Below are 26,400 nucleotides of genomic sequence, written 5' to 3'. Positions count from 1 at the left end.
AAACTATAGCAGAATAAAAGCTGTGCAGTAGGCATGGAGAAATGTCAGTTCAGTGTGACGGTCAATGAGGGATTCTGGGAAGATTCCCTCTTGATAAATGGAACACATGAAGACCTGAAAGTAATATCCAGCACTTGGGAGGAAAAGGGGCGGACTATCTCATGTGTTTGGATGATCTGAGACTATGGGATAAGTTATCAATACTTGAATACCAGGTACTTTAGCTTTCATGGAGAAAGAGAAACTAGCTAACTTTATTCTCAAGAGATTGTAGTTATATGTTAATTAGCTATGAATTGTGTATATACCTTTATAATAAATATTTACCTTAATAGTATAATATAGGTATATTAGGATAGAGGATGCAGAAGTCAAGTTTTCAAAAAGGTTTGAGACTTAGAGTATAAGTGTATTTTATATGCACACCTATAATCTCAGCACTTGGGAGGCAGGGGCAGGTGGATCTGAGTTTGAAGCCAGCCTGGTCTACAGAGAAAGTTTCAGGACAGTCAAGGCTACACAGAGAAACCCTGTCTCAAAAAAGAAAAAGAAAGAAAAAAGAAGTAGTAAAATAATGAAATAATGTCCCGAAATAACAGAGTAAGAAGTACTAGTACTGGCCTGTAAACCCAGCTACTCAGGAGAGCCTGAGGCAGGATTTCAAATTAAGGTACATTTGAAATCTGGGCTACAGAGTGAGTCAAGACCAGCCCAGCCCATTAGTAGCCCACATCTCTAAAAGAGGGTTGGCAGAGCCCTGCACTAATATGAACAAGACCCTAGCTAGGTTCAGCCCAACTCCTAGCACCGCCAACAGCAACAGAAGCCACGCGGTTTAGAAATATGAAGCTAAACCTCAGAGATGGCAATATAAAGAGTTTTGGAGATGAGAAACTGAGTGTAGAGGGCTCGAGCAGACCATGCTACTTTTCATTATAAGTCTTGCGCTACTACACGGATAAAAATTAATGTGGTGTGACTTTTCCTGGGAAACTCTCAGAAATACCTCTTTACCCCCAGAGGACACCAGCAGCACAAAGAAACTCAAGTCCAGCTGACGAACTGTGAGCTTATGGTGGGGACTCAGGTGGCTCTATCTGAAATTCCCAAAAGCTGTCACTTTGCGTTCCAACCCAGGTCAACCTTCCACCACCTATGTTCTCCAAGCAATCTGCCTCCCAGACCACGTCATTTGGGACAGGGTTTGTGCCTCTGGCAGCAGGGAGGGGCAGGAGTCTGGCTAGACTCTAAGGTAAGGTCTTCTTGGGAAGGTTGGGAGCAGGTAGTCACAGCTGCTCGGATTTCAAGATAACAGAGGCTGGGGAACTGGAGAGGTGGCTCAGTGGCTCTGGGCACTGCCCGCCTCTGCGTCATTTACAGTGGCTCTGGGCACTGCCCGCCTCTGCGTCATTTACAGTGGCTCTGGGCACTGCCCCCCTCTGCGTCACTTACGGTGGCTCTGGGCACTGCCCCCCTCTGCGTCACTTACGGTGGCTCTGGGCACTGTCCCCCTCTGCATCACTTACAGCTGCTTTGTTATTTTAGGAACCCAAGAATTTAGCCGCCATAGTGGCCCCAGCAGCTCCAGGAACAGAAATGATATTCTGGCTCCATGATTACTGGTACTATGATGGGCGTTAGTCAGTGATAACATGTGTGGTAAGGCACACTTAGCACATTTGACAGAGTGCAGAAAACCCTCATACTTCAGGGGACTAAATAAGAAGCGCAAACTTACTGCTGTCTGGGGGGCCAGCCTTCAGACAGCACAGGGCTTGAAAGGAATCCATGGTGTCAGGGTGTACTAGACTTTTTAATTTTATTCTTTTTTACATGCTAATCCCAGTTCCCCCTCCAGCTCTCCCACCTTTCCCTCACCCCATCCCCCACCTGCTCCTCAGAGAGGGTAAGACTTCCCATGGGGAGTGAACTAATTCTGTCACATCCACATTGAGGCAGGACCAAGGTCCTCCCCTTCATGTCTAGGCTGAGCAACTTTTCATAGGAAATGGGCTCCAAAAAGCCAGATCATTCATTAGAATTGCTCCTGGTCCGACTGCCAGTGCTCCCACAAACTGCAAGCCACCCACTGTCACCTTTCAGGGGCGGGGGAGGGCTAGATCAGTCTTAGGCAGGTTTTCTAGTTGTCTGACCAGAGTCAGTGGGATCCCATTAGTTGGGGTCAGCTTTCTCTGAGGGCTTCCCCGTCATGGTCTGGACCCTCTTGCTCAGGTTATCATCTGAGGGCTTCCCCGTCATGGTCTGGACCCTCTTGTTCAGGTTATCATCTGAGGGCTTCCCCGTCATGGTCTGGACCCTCTTGCTCAGGTTATCATCTGAGGGCTTCCCCGTCATGGTCTGGACCCTCTTGTTCAGGATATCACTCCTCCTTCTCTTCGACAGGACTCCCGGAGCTCTGTCCAGTGGTTAACTCCACAGCTAACCACTCTGCATCTGCGTCTATCAGTTATTGGAGGAAGCTTTTAGGAGATCATGTCTATTTCCTCTTCCTAGCAGATCCATGTATGTCTCTCTTAGGGTCCTCTTTGTTACCTCGCGTCTCTGGTGTTTTAGACTGTAGGCTGGATATCCTTTGTTTTATGCCTAATATTCACTTATGAGTGAGTACATACCATATTTGTCTTTCTGGGTCTGGGTTACCTCACTCAGGATGGTTTTTTTCCACTTCAGTCCATTTGCCTGCAAATTTCATTATGTTGTTGTTTTTTTTTTTATCACTGAGTAGTACTCCATTGTGTAAATGTACCACATTTTCTTTATCTACTCTTCAGTTGAGGAGCATCTAGGTTGTTTCCAGGTTCTGGCTATTATGAACAACGGGAGCACAAACTTGTACAGCTGCTTTGGAAATCAGTACGGAGAGTTCTCAGAAAATTGGAATTCAATATATTTCAATACCCAGCAACGTCACTCGTAGGCATCTACCCAAAGGAGGCTCATTCACACCACAAGGACATGTGATCAGCTATGTTCATAGCATCATTATGGCACTAGACTTTCCTATCTGAGGGTGTTAGGGGAAAAGACACTCACACTCTCTCGATGGTTTCCTTCAGACCTTTATTCTTGTTTTGCATTCTCTATTTTTTATTTTCCTGGTGATTTCCTTCTAACCCATTGTAACTCTATCTAACACTATCTTTATTCTTTCCCTTACAGCTTATCTACCCCAGCAAAATCTTTCAGGCAATATAAAAATTACGATGTGGTTACATTCTGTCTTTCAAGCAAATGATTACAATGAACACAAAACAAACAGTAAAAAACAGCAAATTTTCCATATTCCTTACATGATTAAACATTTTATGTATTGCAGGTAAAAAAAAATCCCAAGAAACCATGTATATTCATACCCAAGCAACTTGTTATAGATTAAACATGTAGGCAAGCAAGCTCTTCTTAACCAGGTCTTTTACTGGTACACTGCATTTTGCAGTAACAAAGAAAGGACCAATCATTTTATTACTTATATCAAAAGGTAATCTTATAAGGAATCTTAAAGGAATTACAAATCTAAACTTTTTTTTTTTTTGAGACAGGGTTTCTCTGTAGCTTTGGAGCCTGTCCTGGCACTAGCTCTTGTAGACCGGGCTGGCCTCGAACTCAGAGATCCGCCTGCCTCTCCTTCCCGAGTGCTGGGATTAAAGGTGTGCACCACCACCGCCTGGCTACAAACCTAAACTTTTATATATGAAAAACAATTACCTCTACTTTAAATGTTTAGGGTACAAAACCCACTCATCAATATTTTTTTTATATCAGGAGATTAAGGACAAAAATGGGTACAAGGAATTAATCATCACCTTTGGTCACCAACCAGTCCCAGTAAGAAAAGTATGCCAGCCACCGATAGCTGGGCTGCTCTGTTCTTGTTCCACATCCAACTATGCACTTTTCTAAACTTCAGGTTATCTTCTCGGGTTTTTACCTCAAAGCTATTTGACAAAAACATTTTAGTTTAATTTTAAGTTATTTTCAAAACTTTTTTTCAGGTGTGATGCACTCTGAAACCTGTGAACACATCTCCCATCATTAAGGCTAAAGAATTTAAGCTAACTGGGCCACTGTGACTCAGTCGTTTTCCTTAATCATTAACCTAAACCGTAGTCTGTACGGCTCCTCAATAGAAACTCATGTGCTCTAGTTGTGTGACATTTCCTTCTTTTATTTTTTTATCATAAAAATAATTATTATCAATTAGCCAGTACAGCTTAGGAAGGAATCATCTTCATAGTAAGCCTCAGGTCAAAATGCCTGGCAGAATGGGATGTTTCCATGAGATAAACACACTACATTACAGGTAGTGTGGGCGCCCCTCCCCCCACATTCACACCATGCCAGATACCAGAGAAAGATAGCAGCAGCACGTCAAGGCAGGCGCAGTAGGAGCAAAAGACATTCGGGTTTGTGATCTGGGGGCCTTGCCTAACCCAGATTGACCCATCAGAGTTTCCTCCTGGTGGGCTGACACCTTGAACTTCAACTGCCACCTGCTGTTCCCGCCCCCCCCCCCATCCTGCCCCGACGAGGCCACCCACAAACTGACTAATGCACTTGGCACAGTGATCACCTGGGCTCCCGAATTCTGACTTTAAGTTTGGAGACGGCTCTCTTGCTTTCCTAATCATTGCCCACAAGAGAATTTTTTTTTTTTCTGGCTTTACTAAGAGCTGAGAACTCAGATATTGTGGTAGAATGGAGCGGGGGTGGGGGGGGGGTGGCTGGAGACGCAGCTCAGTGGAAAAGAACTTGCCTAGCAAGTGTGAGGTTCTGGGCTCAATCCCTAGCATGGCAACAGAAATAAGAAGGGGAATAGAAAAACAGGAAACCCAGGAAAAGGGCAGGGAGGGCGGATGCTCAGATGAGTGCCGGGTCTGAGCTGAATGGCTCTAAAGAGATCCTGGTCAGGGGTCTTTCCTTATCTGCTCTAGCTGTGCAGTGGTTCTGCTGTTTGCACTTTGGGCATCTCAGCCTCATCTCTCAGGGTCAGAAAGAAATCAGCAAGGACTCAAGTAAGTACCTTTATCCCTGTGACAACTAAAGGAATTTATTTTCCTCCCCTTTCTCTATCCCTGGTCCCCACATTAATACTTAAATCTCAGTCTCCAGATCCAAAGATACTAAGAGAAAGGTTCCTATGCTCAAAGGGCTCACAAGATTTTGGTAGGGGGTGGGAGCACAAAGACATACATGAAAACACCATTTCACCATAATGAAGTATGTTAGGAAAGAGATCTGCAAAACCACAGGCATGTACACAGGTATATATACCTATGCCAGTTTCTCCTCATCGCTGTTCTCTTCATCTTAAATTAAATCTCCAGTCTATGGTCAGCCACAATCCATCAGTGGCTGTCATGCTGCATTCTAGAACAGAACATTTTCTAGTAGCCACATTGGTTTTTTAAAAAAATAAAATTGAATAATTATTTTAATCCAATATATCCAAAATATTTCAACATTAATCATGATTTAAAATTTTTACTTTGTGAGTGTTTTGCCAGCATGTATGAATGTGCACCAGAGCACAAAGAGCCACTGGGGAACAGGAAAGAGGAATCAGCCCCCTGGAACTGGAATTAGAGAAGGTTGTAAGCTGCCCTGTGGGTGCTGGAAACCAAACCTCAGTCCTCTGCAAGAGCAGCAAGGGCTCACAATTGCTGAGTCATCTCTCTGGCCCCAACTTTAATCAGTATTTTAAAATAAAGATTTTTTTTTTTTACGTTTTTCTCACACTGATTTTGAAATACAGTTTGCGATTACAGCAGAGCTCCATTGAGATCCCTCACACCTCAGATGTTCAGCTCTAAAATCCTGCCTATACTGAATGTATTTTCTTCTTCACTGAACTGATGAAGTGGTCCTGATTTGGAGGCTCACGCCGGTAGTCTGTTATTTAGGAGGCTGAGGGAGAAGGATCACTTGAGCCCACAAGTCTGAGACAGCATGGACAAAGGACAAAATGTCCCACCAGCCTGAGGCACTGCTGTGGTCCTCTAAGTCTTTGGACTCCCTCTCCCCTCTAACCTTTGAAAAGAATTTTGAAGGAGGAGCACAGGAGGGTTTCCGTGCTTTATCTCAAGAGCACAAATTCCTTTTAGACATCAGACCCACAGCTGATACAAACTGGCTTCTAGGTCAGCGTTTAGCAACCAAATCCACAGTGTCCTCCACGGTCAGCAGCAGGACGCCACTTAGAAGGACCCGAATTACCCAATTACCCGTGTGACAGCATCTTCACAAGAACTGGCGAGAAAGCACCCTGCTGATTTCGCTCTGGGCGAGTTGCCATTTAGGACGAAAAGAGCTAAATATATTTAATGCTATGTAGTACCTTGTGCTAGGTTCTCGTCTGGCATCGACAAGAATCATACAGCAGAAAAACATTGAGAAAATTCTACTCTGTAATTAAACATTTTTACCAACCAGGAAAAGACTACTTTTTAAAAAATGGGTATCTTGGGAGTAGATTTTGAAATTCATAAATTCAATTCTTCTTAATGAAGGGAAGTGATTTCCCTGATGGCATTCAGTAAACCCCTAAAGGTTGTGATGAGAATACTGTGTGTGTATATATACATATGTGTGTGTGTGTGTATATATATATATTTAATTTTTTTAAAATTAGAGGTACTGCGTTCTCTCCAGGATGCTCCAAAATTACCAGCAGAAGACACCTGGAAGTGTAGGGTCAGCGCTCTCCGAACTGAGGGGTGGGCCTCCCAGGAGCATTGCGCCCGGATTCTCCACCTCCTGGGCCGGGGCTGGCGGATGCAGCCGGGGCGGTCCAAACCCAGCGAAGCCCGATTTGGGCCGGCTCAGCTCCACCATCGTGACCCACTTCCCAGCCCCAAGCTGCACCAAGGCGGTCAGCCCCTAGTGGAAGCCACACCCACGTGGGCAGCCCACAGCGACCATTGCGAGCCCCGCAGGGAGCTGAATCCGGGAAGCGCACGGAGCGCAGGTTAGTACCGAAGCCCAGGAACCGAGTGCCGACCCTCCGCCGCCGGGTGGCTTCCGCGCTCCGGGCGCTCGGCCACGCCCGGCCAGGTCTCCACGCGCGGCACCGTCTCTGCAGTTCCTGGGGATGGGGCTCACCAGGCCTGCAGGCCCCGGCCCGCGTGGTCTGCCCCCCGGAGCCGCAGGACTCGGCGGCCCTGGCCGAGGCAGGCCCCAGACAGCGCTGCAGCTCCACGGCCGCGGCCGCCGCGGCCCGGCGCACCCGGAACCGTTTCCGGGGCGGAGGCTTTCTCGCAGCTGACCCGGCGCGGACGGTGACGCGCAAGCCCAGGCGGAAGTGCGGGCGGAGGATCCCGAGCCGGATCCCCAGCCGGGAGCGGGGCTCGGGCTCGCTGGGGCGGCTGGCTCCCGCGATGGCAAGCCTGTGGGCCGGAGGCCGGCTGCGGCTGGGCCCGGGGCTCAGCCTGTCCTGCCTGGCACTGTCCGTGCTGCTCTTCGCGCCGCTGACAGGCGCCGCCAAGGTGAGTCCCGCCCCGCCCGGCTCCTGACAGGAGCTCCGCCCCTGCCTCTGGCCTGGCTGAAACTGGGGCTGCCCACTTGCTCCCCACTCCCGGGTTCTCCCAATCCGACCGCCAGATCCCCTGCTTCGCAGCCCAGGTCGGCCCTGCCCGGAGCTTCCTAACCCTCAGCCCCTGACAGTGCCCGGAGCCGGATCTGCAACTCCTCCACCTCCTGACATTTCCCTTCCCAGCCCTGACAGCACACACCCGGAACTTGAGGAGCTTTTCTGCCATGGGAGCTTTGAACTTTCCACCCTTAAACTTCGCAGCCCACTCCAGGCCTTCACCAGCCCCCGGGCCCAAATCCAAATGATGAGAAACTCTCATCTCCCCGAAGTCTTCCCTACTAGGTACTAGCTCCTCTCAACTCATCCATGAGCAGATTCCCATGCCATGGTGGGGGCTCGCCTCGTGTGGCAACCACCCTTTCCAGGACGACCTACAGGGTCTTCTCACCAGGCCCCCTCCAGGATCAAACACACACACACGCACACACACACACACACACACACACACACACACACACACACACACACACCTCCCTCTTCTGATAATTGGCTAGGTAAGGGAAGAACCGGCCTGTTAGGGAGGGGAGATTGTGTCCTTTCCCCCGTGTGTTTCTTAACCGTTCTGGTCCCCTCATGTTGTTATCTGGTGCCCCAGAGCTGACCCGGTCCAAGAAAACATGTGCTTTCCCCCCAATGAGCTAACTCATTTGGGGGCACAATAGAAAGAATTCCCAGTGTGGTGGGGGAAATAGTGACACAGCATGTTTAAAAGAAGAGTTTTACAATATTTTTAAATATTATAAAGGGCAGGGAAAGACGGGTTACAGGAAGGCAGGTGGTTTTGGTCAGAGGGCTTTTCTCTCCCAAACTTTCTGATGTCACAAAAATAGGGACAGCAGAAAGTCTCCTATTTTTTAAATGTAGTTGGCACCCCCTGCATGGATATCATACATGATCATTTTATGTAGGGTTATCATGATATACATAATACATGTATTTGTCTATCTCCCCTTGATAGAATTTGTTCCAGGAAACAGGAGCCATGCTTCTTGCTTTTCTGAGTCGTCCTCATTGAATCCAGGGTCTGGCACAGAGGCTGCTGACTACATTTAGGAGCCGTAGCGGCTCTGCCGGACATCTCATTGTACGTAGGAGCAGTGGACATGTCTCTTGGGGACTAATGAGCCATTGCCATCTCAAATAGACACCCCTTTGCTGAGGAAGCATCTCTTGGATCTATCCAGCATTTAATGGCGCTTTCTCTGCTTGGTGAAATTTGTTTTGCTAGGAGCTGTCCTCCCTGTTTCTTGAGGGGACATTAGCAAAATTCATCAAGATTCAAGACACTTCCCTTTGGACTCCCCTCCTAGCACTGGCTGAGTGCCCTGAATCTTCATCCTGTCTATAGCTGGCATAGCCTCTTTTATCCATGCTCAGTGCCTTTCTCTCAAAAGGAAAAAGTTAGAAAAGGTGAACTTAGAAAAACTCTGCCCCCCCCCCACCTTTGTTGTTTTGTAGGTTGAACTGGCCTTCTGCATGCTTCCCATGCTTCAGCCCGGAGCTGCTTTTAAATTTGATTCTCCCCGATCCTCTCGTATCAGCATTTCTCTTTGTAGGCCCGTTACCTGTCAGGGATGTGTCTTTCTAGTGGCAGGTAGATGATGGCCAAATCTGCTTGTCATAGGATTCATAAATTTGTTTTATAAAGCACACGTCAGGTTTTGTGGGCGTTAAGAACTTTTATGATGGTCTTAGAATACCTGAAAGGACACTCAGCAAAGTGTGTGCGTGCAGATTTTTAAAAATATTGATGATAAACTTCAAACAAGCTTCGATGTTTTCATTTTTGTTACAGAATTTTGAAGATGTGAGGTGTAAATGTATCTGCCCTCCCTATAAAGAGAATCCTGGGCGTATTTATAATAAGAACATATCTCAGAAAGATTGGTAAGTATTATGGGCCAAGAAATCACCTGTCACATCCTTCCTGTGGTTCTTACTGTTAACTCAGGACGTTCATACAATGTCTTATTTAGTTTTTAAGCAAAAGTCTCAAATTCTATTTCTATCTGGAAAAAATGAGACTAGGGTTCCGAGTGTATGATCCAAATCTAAAGGAATACTGTAGCCAAGCAGAAAGCTCTAGGCTGGGAGGTTCCTATGGAGACGGGACTGAGTTTATTGTGTCCAAACTACCAATAGCCACTCTCTTGTGCCCTGCACATATATGTGAGTGTCTGTGGAGCCAGCAAAGGACACTGAATTCCCTGGAGCTGGTACCACAGCTGCTGGTAGGATGGTCAGCGTGGGTGCTGGGAACTGAGCTAGAGTCCTCTGCAGCAGTAGCCAGCGCTCCTAACCAAGCCCTCTCTCCAGCTCCTGGTTTGTAATTTTTGCTGGGAGTGGGGTGCGTTTGGGTTTGGGATTTGCTTCTGTTTCTGTTTTGAGACAGAATCTTACCATGTAGCCCAGATCAGCCTGACACTTGTTTTGATAGCAAGCTGACTTCAAGCTCTCGATCTTCTTGCCTCTTCTTTCCAGGCCACAGTCTTTACGTTTTGATGACATACTGTGAAATATTGGAGGCTGTATTTAAAAGTTTCAGAGATTCAGGGATGATTGAGAATGAAGTGTGTGTGTCAGAATTTCTCCTTTGGTATGTGTCAGTGGGTTCGGATAATGTTGAGACTGTGATTCTTCCACCCCTGGGCAGTCAGGCTGGCCTATAGTGACTGGAATCCTGATTGTCTGGTAGGCTACCAGCAGCTTTCTCAGTTTATCCCGGTGGAGCTTAAAAATGGCAGATTTTTCTGTGTGTGCCTCGAAACAAGAAGTAGCCAGGTTATACAGCAGAGTGGATGTCCTTCCCCAGCGGGGCTGTGATGTCACAGCACAGTGGAAGTTGATGGAGAATAGCTCCAAATAATAGCTGCTTTGGTGTGTAACAGATTCCACAGCTCTGTAGTCAGCAGCAATCTGAAGCAAGATTACATTTGTTCCATCATGTTTCTGAATTGACTTTGAGCACACTTAGTTTCTCTGGTGCCCTTATCTATTCTTCCCACTCTGTGCATTTAGGTTCAGTCTGTTTAGTGTGTTCCTGTAATTGTCTGTGTTCTGCTTTAAGAAATGTTTATGTTCCAAAGTGGTTGGGGTTGGGTTTTTTGTGTTTGTTTGTTTTTGGATTTTGGAGACAGGGTTTCTCTGTGTAACATTCCTGGCTGTCCTGGAAGTTGATCTGTAGACCAGGCTGGCCTCAAACTCACAGAGATCTGTCTGCCTCTGCCTCCCAAGTGCTAGGATTAAAGACATGCGCCACCATGCTAGGCTAATGATTGGGGTTTATTGGGGTATATTTTTAGTAGGCTTTGTACCAGCATGTTACTTTATACAACACATGCAAGCTCAATTCTTTCTGTACTGGAGATAATATCCAAGGCCTTGTAAGTGCTGGACAAACATTCCCCCACTGGACAGTGACCCCAGCCCTCAAACACATCTTTAAGTTACTTCTGTAACTTTCCCAAAGCTGTTGAACGTGTGTTTAATCAGTGTGTTTTCTTATTGGTAACAGATGTGATATGTATTGGTGGAGTAGCAACAGAACTCACTTTTCAAGTGTTTAACAATAATTTTTGTTGCTATTCACTTTCTGTTATTCTCTGATGAGACAGGGCCATGTCTTCATCCCTGGTTATAAATTAAAATTAGGAGCTTTGAAAATAAATAGTTGAGGAGCTGGAGAGATGACTCAGCAGTTAAAAGCACCGACGGTTCTTCCAGAGGACTCGGGTTCAATTCCTAGTACCCACAAGGAAGCTCACAGCTGTCTGTAACTCCAGTTCTAGGGGATGCAACATCCTCACACAGGCATACATGCAGGCAAAACACCAATACACATGAAATGTAAATAAATTAAAAAAGAAAATAGTTGAAACAAGACTTACTAGGATTTTTCTTCCTTCTCTTCTACTTTCCCTTGCTTGTAAGTCTTTGCTGATACATGTTCCCACTTGACAGTGCAAATTTTTAACTTGTTTGGAAAGACAGGCAAATTATGCTGTACCAGGATGCTACGGCTCCCTGAGGACCCAGTACCTGTGAGACTAATACACTTTAACCTTCTGTTCTGTGGGCCTCTTGTTTTTCAGTTGTTAGCTTCAGTTCTTCATTGACTTGGAATAGTTGATTGAAAACAAGTTAAGAGTAGTACTTGGGTTTGTCTTTGGGATTGGAATCAAAGCTGAATCTTCCTTTGACCACTAGGTGGGGGTGTTTCCTAATGCTGAGAGTGGCTGAGCCACATTTTGGGGCTAGCGCTATTTATTTTGGGTTAGTCAGAAACAACCTTCCTGCTGCTTCAGCCCTGCACAGCCTTTTCTTCTCCCTCCCTCTCTCATCTTTTGCCTGCCTGCCCGCCCTCCCTCCTTCTCTCCCTCCTTCCTTCTTTCCTTCCTTCCTTCCTTCCTTCCTCCTTCTGTGAAACAGTGTCTTGATATGTAACCCAGGTCTGCCTGGAACTCTCAATCATTCTGCCTCCTCCTTCCCAGTGCTGGGTTTATAGGTGTACGCCACTGTGTCTGGCTTTTGTTCAAATTAAATTACTTGTTATAGATAACTGAACTTTTATCACTTATACCATTTTGAGTTTTGTTTCTAATGCTATAGTTCAGAGCAATAGAATATGAAAAGAAGGAATTATCTCAGAACACTGAGTGCCCCCAAGAAGGGTGGCTGGGATAAGATAGGATGCTGTCATAGCATTTGTGATAATGAAGACGGACCACAATGGAGCCAGAGCAGGGGAGACTGCTCAGTGGGTAAAGTCCTTTCTGATTAGCACAAGCACACACCTCACATACACAGTTACAAAATGGAAAGTTCATTTTTTATTCATTTTTTAGAAATAACAGATTCTTAACCAAGATATTTTTGGTAGCATTCTTTTTTTAAATAAGCCATCTCTGTTTTAGTTTTTATACTTCATTTTTCACTTAAAATACTTTAAAATGTAATTTTAATTTATATGTATATAAAATGTGTTTATGTATACCACATGCATGCAGGTGCCCTTGGAGGTCAAAGGTCATCAGATCTCCTGAAACTGGAGTTATAGGTGGTTGTGAGCGGCCATGTGATGGCAATGTGGGAGCCAATCCCAGGTCTTCTGTAAGAACATTAAATGCTTTTAATTGCTGAGCGTCCTCTTCAGCCCCTGGCTGTCCTGGAACTTACTCTGTAGACCAGGCTGACCTGGGATCCACCTGTCTCTGCCTCCCTAGTGCTGAGATTAAAAACATATGCCAGCATGGCTGGACCAAGAATGTGATTATTTCTCAGTGTGACTGTAGGGGCCACCTTTCAGCATTTCATAGTTTGCCCTTCTGTTAAATGTGATAAGCCATTCATATGCTACATTGTGATAATTGAAAATAGTATTAATTGGGAGCACACACCTTTAATCCCAGCACTGAGGAGGCAGAGGCAGATAGAGCTCTGAGGCCAACCTGGTCTACAGAGTGAGTTCCAAGACAGCCAGAGATACACAGAAAAACATTGTCTCAAAAAACCAAAATAATAATGATGATGATGTTAACTGGATAGGGAAGGTGGCCTAGTGGGTAAGAACGCTTGCTGTGTATGATGCCCTGAGTTGGAATCTCCAGCATCCACATAAAGAGCCAGGTGTGGCCACGGGTGGCTGTCACCCCAGAGATGTAGGGAGCAAAGCAAGGGATCACTGGGAGTCACTGGCTGCCAGCCCAGCTCCAGTTTCAGGGAGAGACTTTGTCTCAAGAGAACAAGGGGAAGGGTGACAGAGCAGGAGATTTGAGATTCTCTCTGGCCTCTGCGTGTACCTGTACACACACGCATGCACACAATGCTTTGTCTCACACACACATGAAAATAAAGTGCAATTAATTCATAAGCAATGATATTCAAACAATGCCTTGTGTCACTTTAAAACATTTAAAGGAGTTTTGCTTGGTAACTGGGCAAGTCTAAATATGACTGGTCTTGCAAATAATTTTGGTTTTTATACAGTTTGGAATTTTCTAGGGCATCTGAAACTGTTAGTAATGTTAGAAACTGTTAGTAATGGCAACTTGGACATGGACAGCCATTGCGTTTCCGACTTCTTACAGTGACTTTTGCTTCTTACACTGTTAAATCTTACCAAAGTGCTAATAACTGAAAGAGGAAATTATTTTACTTTGATTCGTTGATTTCTTATATTATTTCTTTAGGTAAGCTCAGTGATCATTCTGTGTTTCAGGAAAAGTTTTGATCAGAGACAGGAAAATAAGAAGCCAGGCTTCTGCAGTGTTTTGCTCTTGTGTTTTCAGTGACTGCCTTCATGTTGTGGAGCCCATGCCTGTGCGGGGGCCTGATGTGGAAGCATACTGTCTGCGCTGTGAATGCAAGTATGAAGAGAGAAGCTCTGTCACTATCAAGGTGATGTATAAACACATGCACACGCACACGTGCATGCACAAACACTCCACATGCTCTTCAGAAAAGACAGAAACATTTGAACTTTTCTAAAAGTAATAATGGACCTGCTTTTGCTTTTTGGATCAGTTAGGGTATGTTAGACAAATGAAATGGATCTGAAACAACCGCACTACATTTAATTAGCATATTCTGGAAATCCATCCTAGTTTTTAGTTGGACCACGTATACTAAAGGCCAATGAGACAACATTATCGACCCCGCTCTCCCTGCCTGCACAACCCTTTGACTGAATTCTACATTTAGTCACTGCTGTAGGCATGACACTCAGGTCTTCAGTTCCTGAAATGGCTGTGTGTAGTAATATGGGCGGCGGCAGGGCTGCGTCCCCAAACACCCCAGCCGCCTGCCCTGCCCGGCTAGCTTTACCCGAAATAATTACACAGACACTGTATTCTTTTAAACACTGCTTGGCCCTTAGCTCTAGCCCTTACTGGCTAATTCTGATATCCCTATCAACCCATCTCTAACAATCTGTGAGCACCGGTCTTACCGGGAAGATTCTAGCCTAAGTCCATCCTGGGTCGGAGCTTCATAGCGTGCATCTTCCCTGGAGCGGGGAGGATGGCGTCTGCTCCCGAGAGGAGAGCTGTCGAGTCTGACCTCACTTCCTCTTCCTCCCAGCATTCTGTTCTGTTTACTCCACCCACCTAAGGGTGGGCCTATCCAATGGGCCTAGCAGTTTCTTTATTGCTTAGCCAATGAAATCAACAGATTGATATATGACACTCCCACATCACTTCCCCTTTTTCTGTTTAAACAAAAAAAGGAAGGCTTTAACCTTAACATAGCAAAATTACATATAACAAAACAGTTATCAAGTAAAAGTTACATCAGAAACATTTATACATATAACAAAATTGACCTTAAATCTCTATCAATGCAAATTATTCATACCTATATCATTTCCCCCTTTAAATGTAAAAGAATGTTTTATAAACCATATTTGGGAACATGGGCGCAGTTTTTTCTCTCCAAACTGCTTCCTGCTGAATGGGGGCGTCGTTAATTAGGCCTTTCATGGTATAACCTGTGTGCCAGGGTCATCTCAGTTGGCAGTTGAGCAAAGCAATTTTCTGAAGATGTTCACAGCAAACCTTCAGGAGGACGTGGTCCATCATACCAAATCGGGATAGATGCAATCCACAAGGTCTGATCCTCTGTGAAAACAAAATAAAAAACTCCTTTCCAAAGCATCATGTCCTTAAACCCAAATTCTGAAATCATAATACCCTTATCATATCCGTTCTGGTTCCATTTGGCAGTCCATATAATGAAATGTCTGTCTGTACTTAGCTCCTTTACAGTCAAAAATTTTAAAGAAAACACAATGTACATAATCCAGACTCTCTGTGAATTTTCCATCTTTACGCGGCTTATTTTTATTTATATCTATAACTATCTGTACTCTGTCTCTTTAAAGACTTTACCTTTTTTTTTTTTAACCATTAACTTTATTCTCTATATTCCTTTTCTTCTCTCTCTCAAGCCTACGTACATTCATCCAACAGTGTGAATGTAGTTTAGTGGTCTGAATCTGTCCTATTGTGAATCTGCAATTTTTTACTATCCAGGAGCACTTTTGATTTGCACCTTTAAATCACTAGGCGCTTAAGAATTTAAGCTGTGACATTCCTAGGTTAACTTTTTGCTTTTTGAGCGCACATCTTTGACCTGGAATAACCCTGTAGACCAGGCTGTCTTTGAACTCTCAGAGATCCGCCTGTCTCTGCCTCCCAGGCATTGGGATTAAAGGCGTGTGCTACCACACCTTAAAGTCACAGAGGTTTACTTTAAGAATTTTAACTTTTAGTCTGCATATATTTTAACATTGTAAATCATTTAAGAATTTTCTTTGTCTTTGACGTTCTCTTTACTGTATCTTTCTCTGTTTCTGACCACAAGAGCCTTTAATTTACCAAGCAATATCAGTAGGATTAAAGGCGTGGCTTTGGCGGCTAGATGTAGCCCATTCCTTAGCTTTTCAGCCTCTTGGCTGAGGTACTGGCTGTAGCCATGTTTATAGCATTTCAAGGTCCCTGCCAGCCAGCGAGCTACAACAGACAACACTCAAGTCCTCTCTCTGTAGCCGGCCCTCCTGCCTCAAACAGTCAGAGTTTGCCCTGGCAGGATGGCCCAGAAAGCCGGCATTTTTAAACGCGCAGCTTTTTTTCCTGCTATGGCTGAAAACTGAAAAGCATGCGTTCAGCTTTTCGTCAACACCGTTTAAGTGTTTCGTGGCAGGACCTCTTAATGAGCTGCAGGCTTTGCAGCTGAAGCTGAGTCAGGAAGCCTCTCTTAGATGAGGCGCTTGCTTGCCTCTAGTAAGCAAAGTAGACCAGAGAAATTGTCACAATCAAGAAAACATGCTTTACTCTTTCCCAAGCTTTCTCAGGCTTTCAGTGGGTTCAGTTAGCCACACGTCTGGGCGTCATTTGTAGTAATATGGGTGGCGGCAGGGCTGCGTCCCCAAACACCCCAGCCGCCTGCCCTGCCCGGCTAGCTTTACCCGAAATAATTACACAGACACTGTATTCTTTTAAACACTGCTTGGCCCTTAGCTCTAGCCCTTATGGCTAATTCTGATATCCCTATCAACCCATCTCTAACAATCTGTGAGCACCGGTCTTACCGGGAAGATTCTAGCCTAAGTCCATCCTGGGTCGGAGCTTCATAGCGTGCATCTTCCCTGGAGCGGGGAGGATGGCGTCTGCTCCCGAGAGGAGAGCTGTCGAGTCTGACCTCACTTCCTCTTCCTCCCGGCATTCTGTTCTGTTTACTCCACCCACCTAAGGGTGGGCCTATCCAATGGGCCTAGCAGTTTCTTTATTGCTTAGCCAATGAAATCAACAGATTGATATATGACACTCCCACATCAGCTGTGGATAACTCACCACCATTAGGTCACTGATGAGCTCAATTACTATATTATGGTGACATATGGTTGTTCTCAGGTTTGTTTGTCTTAAGATTGTGCTTCCCATTCCTTTCCTTTAAAAAAGAAAAAAAGAAAAGAAAGAAAGAAACTCAACTCAGGAGGCAGAGGCAGGTGGCTGATTTCTGTGAGTTTGAGGCCAGCCTGGACATACTGAGTTTCAGGACAGACAGTGCTGTGTCGAAAGAGCTTGTCAAGAAGAAAAGAGAAAGGCCTCATAGTGAGCGCAGGGCATCAGCCGAGTTGCAAGCGCCACAGCAGGGCTTGGTCCTGTGGGAATCTCACCGCACCTTTTCTTCTCTAATCTCTCTTTCCCTGCTCTTTCTGTTTCCATCAATTTTTTTTTAAAAAAATTGGTTTTATTTTATGCATGTGACTGTTTTGCTTGCATGTATGCCTGCATGTGTACATGCCTGAAGCCTGCAGAGGGCAGAAGAGGGCATCAGATCCTCTGGAACTGGAGTTGTTGGATGCCTATCAGCCACCATTTGGGTCTGGGAATTGAACCTGGGTCCTCTGTAAAGAACAACAAATACTCTAAACTTCTGAGCATCTCTCAAGCTCCCTAAATTATTCTTTTATTATTTCATGTGTATGGATGTTTTGCTAGCATGTATGTCTGTGTAACATTTGCATCCCTGGTGCTCACAAAAGTCAGAAAAGGGCATCAAATTCCAAGAATTGGAGTTATAGGCAGTTATGAGTCTCCATGTGGGTGCTGAGAACTGAACCTGGGTCCTCCAGAAACAGCCAGTGCTAACTGCTGAGCATCTCTTCAACCCACCTCTTTCCTTTTGGTGGAGCCTAGGGAGGGCCTCATAGGACAATGTTTGACCACTGAACTGCAGCCCAAGCCCAGATGCTTTTTAACAGACTTTTAAATGTATAACTTATATTCCATAAAATTCTCTCGCTTTTAAGTATATAATTTAGCAAATTAAAACAACAGCTTAAAGTTCAATTTTTAAAACATTTCTGTCCCTGATCCCAAATGATCACTATTTAACTTTCTGCCTGTACACATCTTAATATTTCATGTAAGTAAACTCATATGTGGTCCTCTGTGACTTTTTATTTTGTATAATTTGTAGTATACACAGGACTTCATGTTATTACTAAATAGTATTCTATTATATGACTATTTTTCAGTTCATGAATATTTAGATTATTTCCATATTTGTATTATGAATAATACTGTGTTAAGTATCTTTGTATGGTTATATGGGTTTTTTTTCTCTTGGAAAAATTCTTCAGAGTGGTAAGTTTATGTTTGTTTAAGAGATGGCCAGACAGTTTTCCAAAGTGGTGTGAGGTTCCACCACTCCATGCCTTTGCCAGCTGTTGTTGTTTTCTGTGTTATTATAGCCAGTTGAGTGTATGCTGTACCCTTGGCAGCACATGAATTACTATCCCCCCAAGTCACTGCCCTAACAAGTGTTTTTGCTGACCTACATTGATCTGACTCCAGTCTGTTGGAATCCACCCGAATCACAGTTTCAGCTAGGATTCCTTTAGGTTGTTTTCGCAGTGATACTGCAGAATGCAGGCTGCTGTTTTTAACTGAGAAAAGAACACAGCTGTGCAGGCCACAGTGGTGAATGGTGATCTGTCAGTGGGGACCCACAAAAAGACCCAGCAGCAAAGCTTTGTTCCCGCGCTCTGGCTTTGGTAGATGCAGGTTGCCTCTGCTGTTGGACGCTGGCGGGCACACAAGCCCTGTGCCCCCAGTGGAAGTGTCAGACCTCGCTGTAATGTTGCTCTTACCAAACAACTAAGTCCTTGGCTTGAACAGAGTGTGACTTCTTTTCATTTTCTTTTAGGTTACCATTATAATTTATCTCTCTATTTTGGGCCTTCTACTTCTGTACATGGTATATCTTACCTTAGTTGAGCCCATCCTGAAGAGGCGCCTCTTTGGACACTCGCAGCTCTTGCAGAGTGATGACGACGTTGGGGTAAGTCCTGGCACTACATAGCTGCTCAGCGCCAGTCTCTGCCCCCGTCTGGTGTAAGTGGAAATAGCCGTAGGTAGTGCGGGTCCTCAGTGAGATGCTGAAATGAGTTCTAATTTTAGTGTGTATCTATGAAGAAATTGTTCTAGCAGGCCATACATGCAGCCCAAAAGTGTAGCACATAGCACCTCTGCCCAGCCTTTCAAGTGCTGGGATGGCAGATACCTACAGGCACACAGCTCCTCACCAAGCTTACTAAAACACCTAGATATTTTTAATGAGTTCCAGAAGAAGCTTGAAGAGATGGCTCAGAAGATAAAGCACTTGATGTGCAAGCATAAAGATCCGAGTTTGAATCTCAGAACCCATGTAAAAGCTGGGTGTAGGAGCACATATCCAGTGTCCCTCTGACAAGACGGGAGGCAGAGCTGGGCAGTGGTGGCGCACGCCTTTAATCCCAGCATTTGGGAGGCAGAGGCAGGCGGATCTCTGGGAGTTTGAGGCCAACCTGGTCTACAAGAGCTAGTTATGGGAGAGGCACCAAAGCTACAGAGAAACCCTGTCTCGAAAAAAAAAAAAAGATGGAGGTGGAGAAGGAGAATCCTCAGAAACTCATGAGCCACTAGCCTGGTGTATGCAGCAGCAAAAAGCAAAGGAAAGACCCTGCGTCAAACGAAACGGACAACTGAAGTTCTCTGACCTCCACACATGTGCCTTGGCATGCCCATGGGTCCATACTCCCACACACAGGCATGCACGTATACATCATATATATACGCAAAACAAACATTTTAGCTAAGAATAAATAATTCCAGGAGTAGATTGTTAGGCAGAGAGAAAGGTAAGTCTGGGGATCTGATGTAATAAAATGAATTAAAATTCAAAAACAAAACCAGGCACAGACAGTGTGAATGTGGTGGCGCATACCTGTGATCCCAAGATGGAGGAGGAGGAACAGGATGATTAGGAGTTAAAGGTCACTCTTGATCACATAGTGAATTCAGTGGCAGCCTGAGCTGCTTGAGTACTTGTCTCTAGTACAAAATAAATTAAAACAAAAACCTAAAGGGGGGGGGGGGAGAGAGAGAGAGAGAGAGAGAGAGAGAGAGAGAGAGAGAGAGAGAGAGAGAGAGAGAGAGAGAGAGCGAGCACTTAGTGGTTAAGAGTGCAGATTGTTCTTGCAGAAGATCTGGATTTCGTTCCCAGCACCCATGCCAAATAAAACAGCTCACAACTCCCTGTAATTCCAGCTCCAGGGACTCAGCCCTGATGCCTCAGCAGGCACGTGCACATACGGACACACAATTAAAAATAATAAATCTTAAACATAATACACACACAAAACAGACATAGTAGGATTAGCGCCAGAGAGAACTTGTATATCAGAAGAGTAGAGTTTCAAATACTGTTTCCATGGTAATGTTCATTTATATATTCTCAATTCTGACTCTGTAGATACTAGGATTAAGTTATCCTTTTTTGTGGAGAAACCTTACCCTCAAGAATCTTGGCAGGGGGACAGAATCACCACCAGTTGAGAACTACTGACATAAATCCATATCAAGGCCTCACAGCGTTTCCATTCCTAGCACGAAGTCTGTGCTGACTTTCCATGCATCCTATGGCGTTAATAACCTACTGCTGATTCAGAGACGATGCAATGTAAAACACGGAGAACGTAAATTGGTGCAAAAATATGTGGATATAAACATGGAGGATGATATGATCGATGGACTCATATGCTTAGTAACCACTTTGCTCACGAGTAATTAATTCTTCCTACACGTTGACCATTGGAGAACACTCACGAAGAGTCCCAGCTGACTCTGATATTTGTCAAACTGATTCTAGGCAGAGAAAGGTTTTCCAACCAAAGCTGTGTGTTTAACTGTACAAACAGAAGTTAAATTTCAGCTCATATGAACTGCTTAGCTAACATGGGAGTTCTTCAGTAAGTACTTTTTAAAAGGTTAATTTTTAAGGCATTTAAATTTTCCCATTTTTAAATTCTGTTTTAAGTCAGATAAAAGTACAATTAGTCAAGAGGTTCACTTCAAACAATGGTAGTATTTGTCATCCCATATACCCGGGACACATCATCACTGTTATCTAAACATTCCAGTAAAGCACGCTTTGTATTCGTTGTAATTTCATCAGGTGTAAAAAGAACAAACAGATGAAAGTGAAAATCTCTATTTGCTTTCTCCCTGTGTCTGTGAGCAGCTAGTCCAATCTTGTTCTGTAGGTGGAGTGCAGACCAAAAGGATTAACTGGTTTGTTTAGTCACTTGAGTTTGTTCCTTAGGAATTCTTTCCTTCCCCTGCCTTGAGGAGCAAATGGCAGGACAGTGTAACTGAGAGGGTCTCTGGTAAAGTACTTCCTTCTTGCCAGTATTGTTTATGTCCAAATAAACCAATGGTAATAATATTTTATATACAAAATCATTGGTGCACGTTTTCCCACCATAATCTACCCGAAACAGTTTGGTGTGTTGAGAGGATATGACGCCAATTTAGGATTAGGCACACAAAGTGTTAGTGTTTGTGCTAATTTGTTAAATGACCTTGAGCCAGTTTATGTCTTTATTAGAAATCAAGTAATGCTACAACTTTAGCCTTCTACTTTATTTTTTATGTTTTTCCTCTCTCCCTCCTTCTTATTTCCTATCTCAGTCTCTCTCTGCCTCCCAGTGGGGTCTCGGCATGTCACCCTGGCTGACCTAGAAGCTGCTGTGTACACCTGCAGGCTGGCCTCAAGCCTGCAGTGGTCCTCCAAGCGCTAGGGGTGTGGGTGCACACCACCATGCCCAGCTCCCCTTCCTTTCCTAGGGGTGTGGGTGTACACCACCATGCCCAGCTCCCCTTCCTTTCCTAGGGGTGTGGGTGTACACCACCATGCCCAGCTCCCCTTCCTTTCCTAGGGGTGTGGGTGCACACCACCATGCCCAGCTCCCCTTCCTTTCCTAGGGGTGTGGGTGTACACCACCATGCCCAGCTCCCCTTCCTTTCCTAGGGGTGTGGGTGTACACCACCATGCCCAGCTCCCCTTCCTTTCCTAGGGGTGTGGGTGCACACCACCATGCCCAGCTCCCCTTCCTTTCCTAGGGGTGTGGGTGTACACCACCATGCCCAGCTCCCCTTCCTTTCCTAGGGGTGTGGGTGTACACCACCATGCCCAGCTCCCCTTCCTTTCCTAGGGGTGTGGGTGCACACCACCATGCCCAGCTCCCCTTCCTTTCCCTTCAGCTTCCTTTCTATAGCTATGCAACATCTTGGACTTTATGAGAGATTTGCAAAGACATTGCCTAAGTTAATAAAAGTGGGGGACATTTGGGTAAAGAAGGCAAGGATTCCTTATAGAAAGCCTTTGAGGTGGCTTGGCAGTTAAGAGCACTGCTCTTGCAGAGGACCCATGTCCAGTGGCTCACAACTGTGACTCCAGCTCTTCTGGCTCTGTGGACACCTGCACTCATGTGCACACACCTACACACATACACATAATTGAAAACAGAGTAAATCTTTAAAAGGTAAAACGAACAAAAAGCTTCTTTGAGGTCCAGAAGATGGTTCAGTGGGTAAAGGAGCTTACTGTAGGAGCAAGCCCAGCAACCCAGGTTTCTCTGTGCTGCCAATGCATAGAAAAATCGAGCTTTACAAAGTTGTCCTTTGACACACAAGCTAATGGCTCAGCAGTGAAGAACACTGGCTGCTTTTGCAAAGGACACGGGTTCTGTTTCTAGTACCCACATGATGGCTCACAACCATCTGTAACTCCAGGGGTTCTGACACCCTTTTCTGCCCGAAATGAGCATTAACTATGAACATGGTGCACAAACACAGATGCAGGAAAGCTATCCACATATACCAAATAAATCTTTAGAAAATAGATAAAAAGAAAGAAAATGCTTGGGATATGTAAACAAAGTAGAAATGCCTTGCTGTAGAGACACGGCCAGGTAAAACCCCAACAGTGATAGTTGTAATGCAGTCAGGGGGTTGTGCATAGCTCTCCACGCCATGACCGCTCCTGCCAGCTGCCGCCATGCAGCCAGACGGTGCTGCTTCTCTCCCGCCCGCCAGCCTGTTTAAGAACCTGGCCTGGGTGGAACATTTAGAAACTTTGCTTACACGGGGTTGAGGAAAAACTCAAGAAAAAGGCAAAATGAAAACAGTCAATCACAATTGAAGCTGTTTGTCATGTGCGCAGCTGTGTTGACATCTCCTCCATAGGTAGATTAGTGGGGTGGTTTCCTGTGTAGTGACTACAAACATCTAGCTGAATCAGTTTATTTTGACAGGAGAATCTGGCTTTGTACACAGACTAGGGTAACCTTCATTAGTCTCTTTCCTAAGACAGCAATTAGCAGGGAAGCCGTGGAGCACTCTGCAATGGAAGATGGAAGTTTTTGTTAATTAGATGTGCTGAAGTAGCCACTCCTCTCTCTCCTTGGTAAGAGACGGCATTAAAGCCATGAGCTCTGTCTCACTGTGGAGTGGGGAAGAGAGGAAATGAAAAGGTTTTGGAAACAATCCATCGGTGCGTGTTTAAGGCCCAGAGAGACATTAAGACCAGACAAGACATAGCCCTGAGAACTAGCTGCTCTAGCGGCCTAGGCTGACATGTTATCAGTTCTGATATAATGGGAACTGTCCTCTGCCACAGATGAGCTATGAAGTATTGATCAATACAGAGGAAAGTCCTACATTAATATTTCTCATGGAGATATTAATGTGAAAACAGGCTTGCTCTCTCTCTCTCTCACTCACTCTTTCCTTTCTTAAAGGTTCTAGTAGCTATAGCTTTTAAGGTTTTTGTTATTACTTATAGTTACTTTTATTTTCCAAGATCTCTTGTATGTACATTGGGGGTTTGTCTGAGTGAGGATGCCAGATCCCCTGGAACTGGAGTTATGGGCAATGGATTGCTGTCCTGTGGTTGCTGGGAACTGAACCTGAGCCCTTCAGAAGAGCAGTCAGTGCTCTTAACTGCTGAGCCATCTCTCCAGCCCCCAAACAGGCTTTCTTCATTGAAGTGGTATGTGCCTCAAGTTCTAGTCTTGGGAGTGGGAAGATGGAGGATCACTAGTCTGAGGTCAGTCTGGACAATATAGTGTTCCAGGCTGGCCTGGGTGACATGGTCAGACCATATCTGAAGGAAAAGAAAGGCACAAAAAATGACTAAAATTTTTAAAAAGATTTTAAAAGTTTTATGTGGTTGTATGTGCATGTTTTTTGCAGGTGTCCTGGGAGGCCAGAAAAGGGTGTCTGGTCCCTTGGAGCTGGAGTTACAGCAATTATGAGCTGTCTTACAGGGGTGCTGGGAACTGAACTCAGGTCCTCTGGAGGTGCAGGAAGCATTCTTAATTGCTAAACCATTTCTCTAGTCCCTTTAAAAAATTTAATTGCTTTAAAAGAATTAGTTTGTTTATTTGATGGGAATGTGGGCACATGCAGGCCTCAGGGCATGTCGAGGTCAAAAGGACAACTTGCTGGAGTCAGTTCTTTCCACCACACAGACTCCAGGGTTCCAGGATCAAACTTAGGTCAGACTTGGTGCCAAGTGCCTTTACCTGCTGAGCCCTCTTCCTGGCCCACTGTTCTCCCACTAATCAGGAAAGGCTTTTCTTTAACAAAAACGGCCACCATCCTGGTCTTGCTCTTTAAAGAAAATGCCTTTGAAAGTGGTGACCTATGGGTGTGTTTCTCACATAGCCCTCGTTGCTCTTGTCTCTGGAATCCTCTGCTTTGGTAGCTGAGCTTGTCCTGCTTCTAGTTGTTGAAGGGCTCGAGCCCTTGTCCCTAGCCTGGCTCCTGGGCTGTCTGTTTTGTGCAGGTGTATGCCGTTCCTGTCATCTCTGATACCTTCCACCTTGGCTTTCAGGATCACCAGCCTTTCGCAAACGCCCATGATGTGCTGGCCCGCTCTCGCAGCAGAGCCAATGTTCTAAACAAGGTGGAGTATGCACAGCAGCGCTGGAAGCTTCAAGTTCAGGAGCAGCGAAAGTCTGTCTTTGACCGACATGTTGTCCTCAGCTAACTGGGAATCGGAATCAAGGTGACCAGAAAGAAGACGGCAGACAACTGGGAGGAACTGGCTGGGTGTCCGCGGGTTCTAATGCCCTGCTGTCTTCCAGATCCTGCTGGGTGGAGGAAGACCTACAGCTGGAAGCGCACCCACATGCTTGGTACTTTTTCTTGTTAATGCATTAATAGAGACTTTTTACAGCACACAGTTCCAAGTCAGCCAGTAAGCCTTTTCTTACTTGTGACTTTTACTAATAAAATTAAGCTGCCTGTGAGTTACCCTGAGGTCCTGTTCCTGGAACAAGCTCTCTTTCTCATCACACAGTTCTAACTTGGTTTTCAAGATAATTTCCAGGTGTGTTTTTGCTTCTGTTTTTCCATGGTGGGAGAAGAAAGGGAAGCCTTGAGAGTGTTTGACACAGCTTCTCTCAAGTCTTTCCTAGACAGACTTGTAAATACACCAGACCTTCTCTCGCGCGTGTTGATATTGCCAGTGTAGCCACTCATAAGCGTGCTGGCCTCCCCACATGACTCTTGCACTGACTACGTTACCTACGATTCTGGTTGGCCTGTGGCTACTTTCTTGGTGAATTGGATCTAAAATGCCTGGCGGTTCTTCATGAAGTGCAGACTTGTTTTGTGCGCTGTGATGTCTGCTGCAACATGTCCTAGAACAAACTGGCCGTCTGCTGGTTTACTCTAATAACTAAACACAGTCTCGGTGTGTGTGGTCTCCCTCATCTTCTTCTAGTATCTCTAAGGACTTGAACATTTAGAATAAAGTCATTTTCCCTTAAGCCCAAGCCTCCCTGGATGAATGAGATACACATACCGGTCAGCATTTCCTGTTGTGCTGAGAGGCAGCTTTGACCTAGGACTGGAGTTCAGATAGCCTCTCTCTGAGAAGTCTAACAGTTATTGGATAACTGGCGTTTCTCTTCCTACATCCTCTTTGGAATGTAACAATAAAATAATTTTCAAAACCCTTATCAGTGTGCCAGCTTTCCAGCCTTCTCTCCTTCCTCTTGTGATAAGCGTGGTGACACAGAGCCCCTTGCTACCCTGCTGTGTGAAAACAGCTTCTGAAACCTAATCCTAGAACACTGACCCTGTGCTATGGGTGCAGAGAGAAAGTTGACGTATTCCTGGGTACACAAGCAGTCAGCTAAGTTGAGAGGCTTTAAATTCATAGACCAGGCATGGTAGTGCACTCGGGAGACTGAGGCAAGAGGGTGCTTGGAATTCAGTCACCTGGGTGGTGTGATAAGGCCCGTACATATATACGTACTTATGTACATGTATATATATGAAAAAAACGTGCATTTATATAATGGTTCATAAAGGAGTGCTGATTCTGCCAAGTTCTTGGCAGAACCATATTACAGGCACATTAAATTCATGTTAATATTGTCACGTTAAATTCATAAG

At 45.1% G+C, this 26,400-nt stretch overlaps 1 protein-coding gene across 2 annotated transcripts; it reads left to right on the top strand.

Annotated features, from left to right (window-relative positions):
* Positions 1-6,874: 6,874 nt before the first annotated feature.
* On the top strand, positions 6,875-25,961 carry Tmem9b (TMEM9 domain family member B). Of its 2 annotated transcripts, none has more exons than XM_075971854.1 (5): positions 6,875-6,985; positions 9,405-9,496; positions 13,897-14,005; positions 18,818-18,952; positions 24,830-25,961. In XM_075971854.1, exons 3-5 carry the CDS (start codon positions 13,922-13,924, stop codon positions 24,983-24,985), a joined length of 375 nt encoding a protein of 124 aa, XP_075827969.1. In that variant the 5' UTR covers positions 6,875-6,985; positions 9,405-9,496; positions 13,897-13,921; the 3' UTR covers positions 24,986-25,961. The 2 variants fall into 2 exon arrangements, with proteins under 2 accessions (XP_075827969.1, XP_075827968.1); XM_075971853.1 differs by lacking the exon at positions 6,875-6,985 and adding an exon at positions 7,288-7,502.
* The last annotated feature ends 439 nt before the right edge of the window (positions 25,962-26,400 follow it).

The sequence above is a fragment of the Microtus pennsylvanicus genome, chromosome 5 (assembly GCF_037038515.1).
Source record: "Microtus pennsylvanicus isolate mMicPen1 chromosome 5, mMicPen1.hap1, whole genome shotgun sequence".
Classification (NCBI taxonomy): domain Eukaryota; kingdom Metazoa; phylum Chordata; class Mammalia; order Rodentia; family Cricetidae; genus Microtus; species Microtus pennsylvanicus.
The sequence above is the reverse complement of the archived record's forward strand: the minus strand, read 5'-3'. Positions and strand labels throughout refer to the sequence as shown.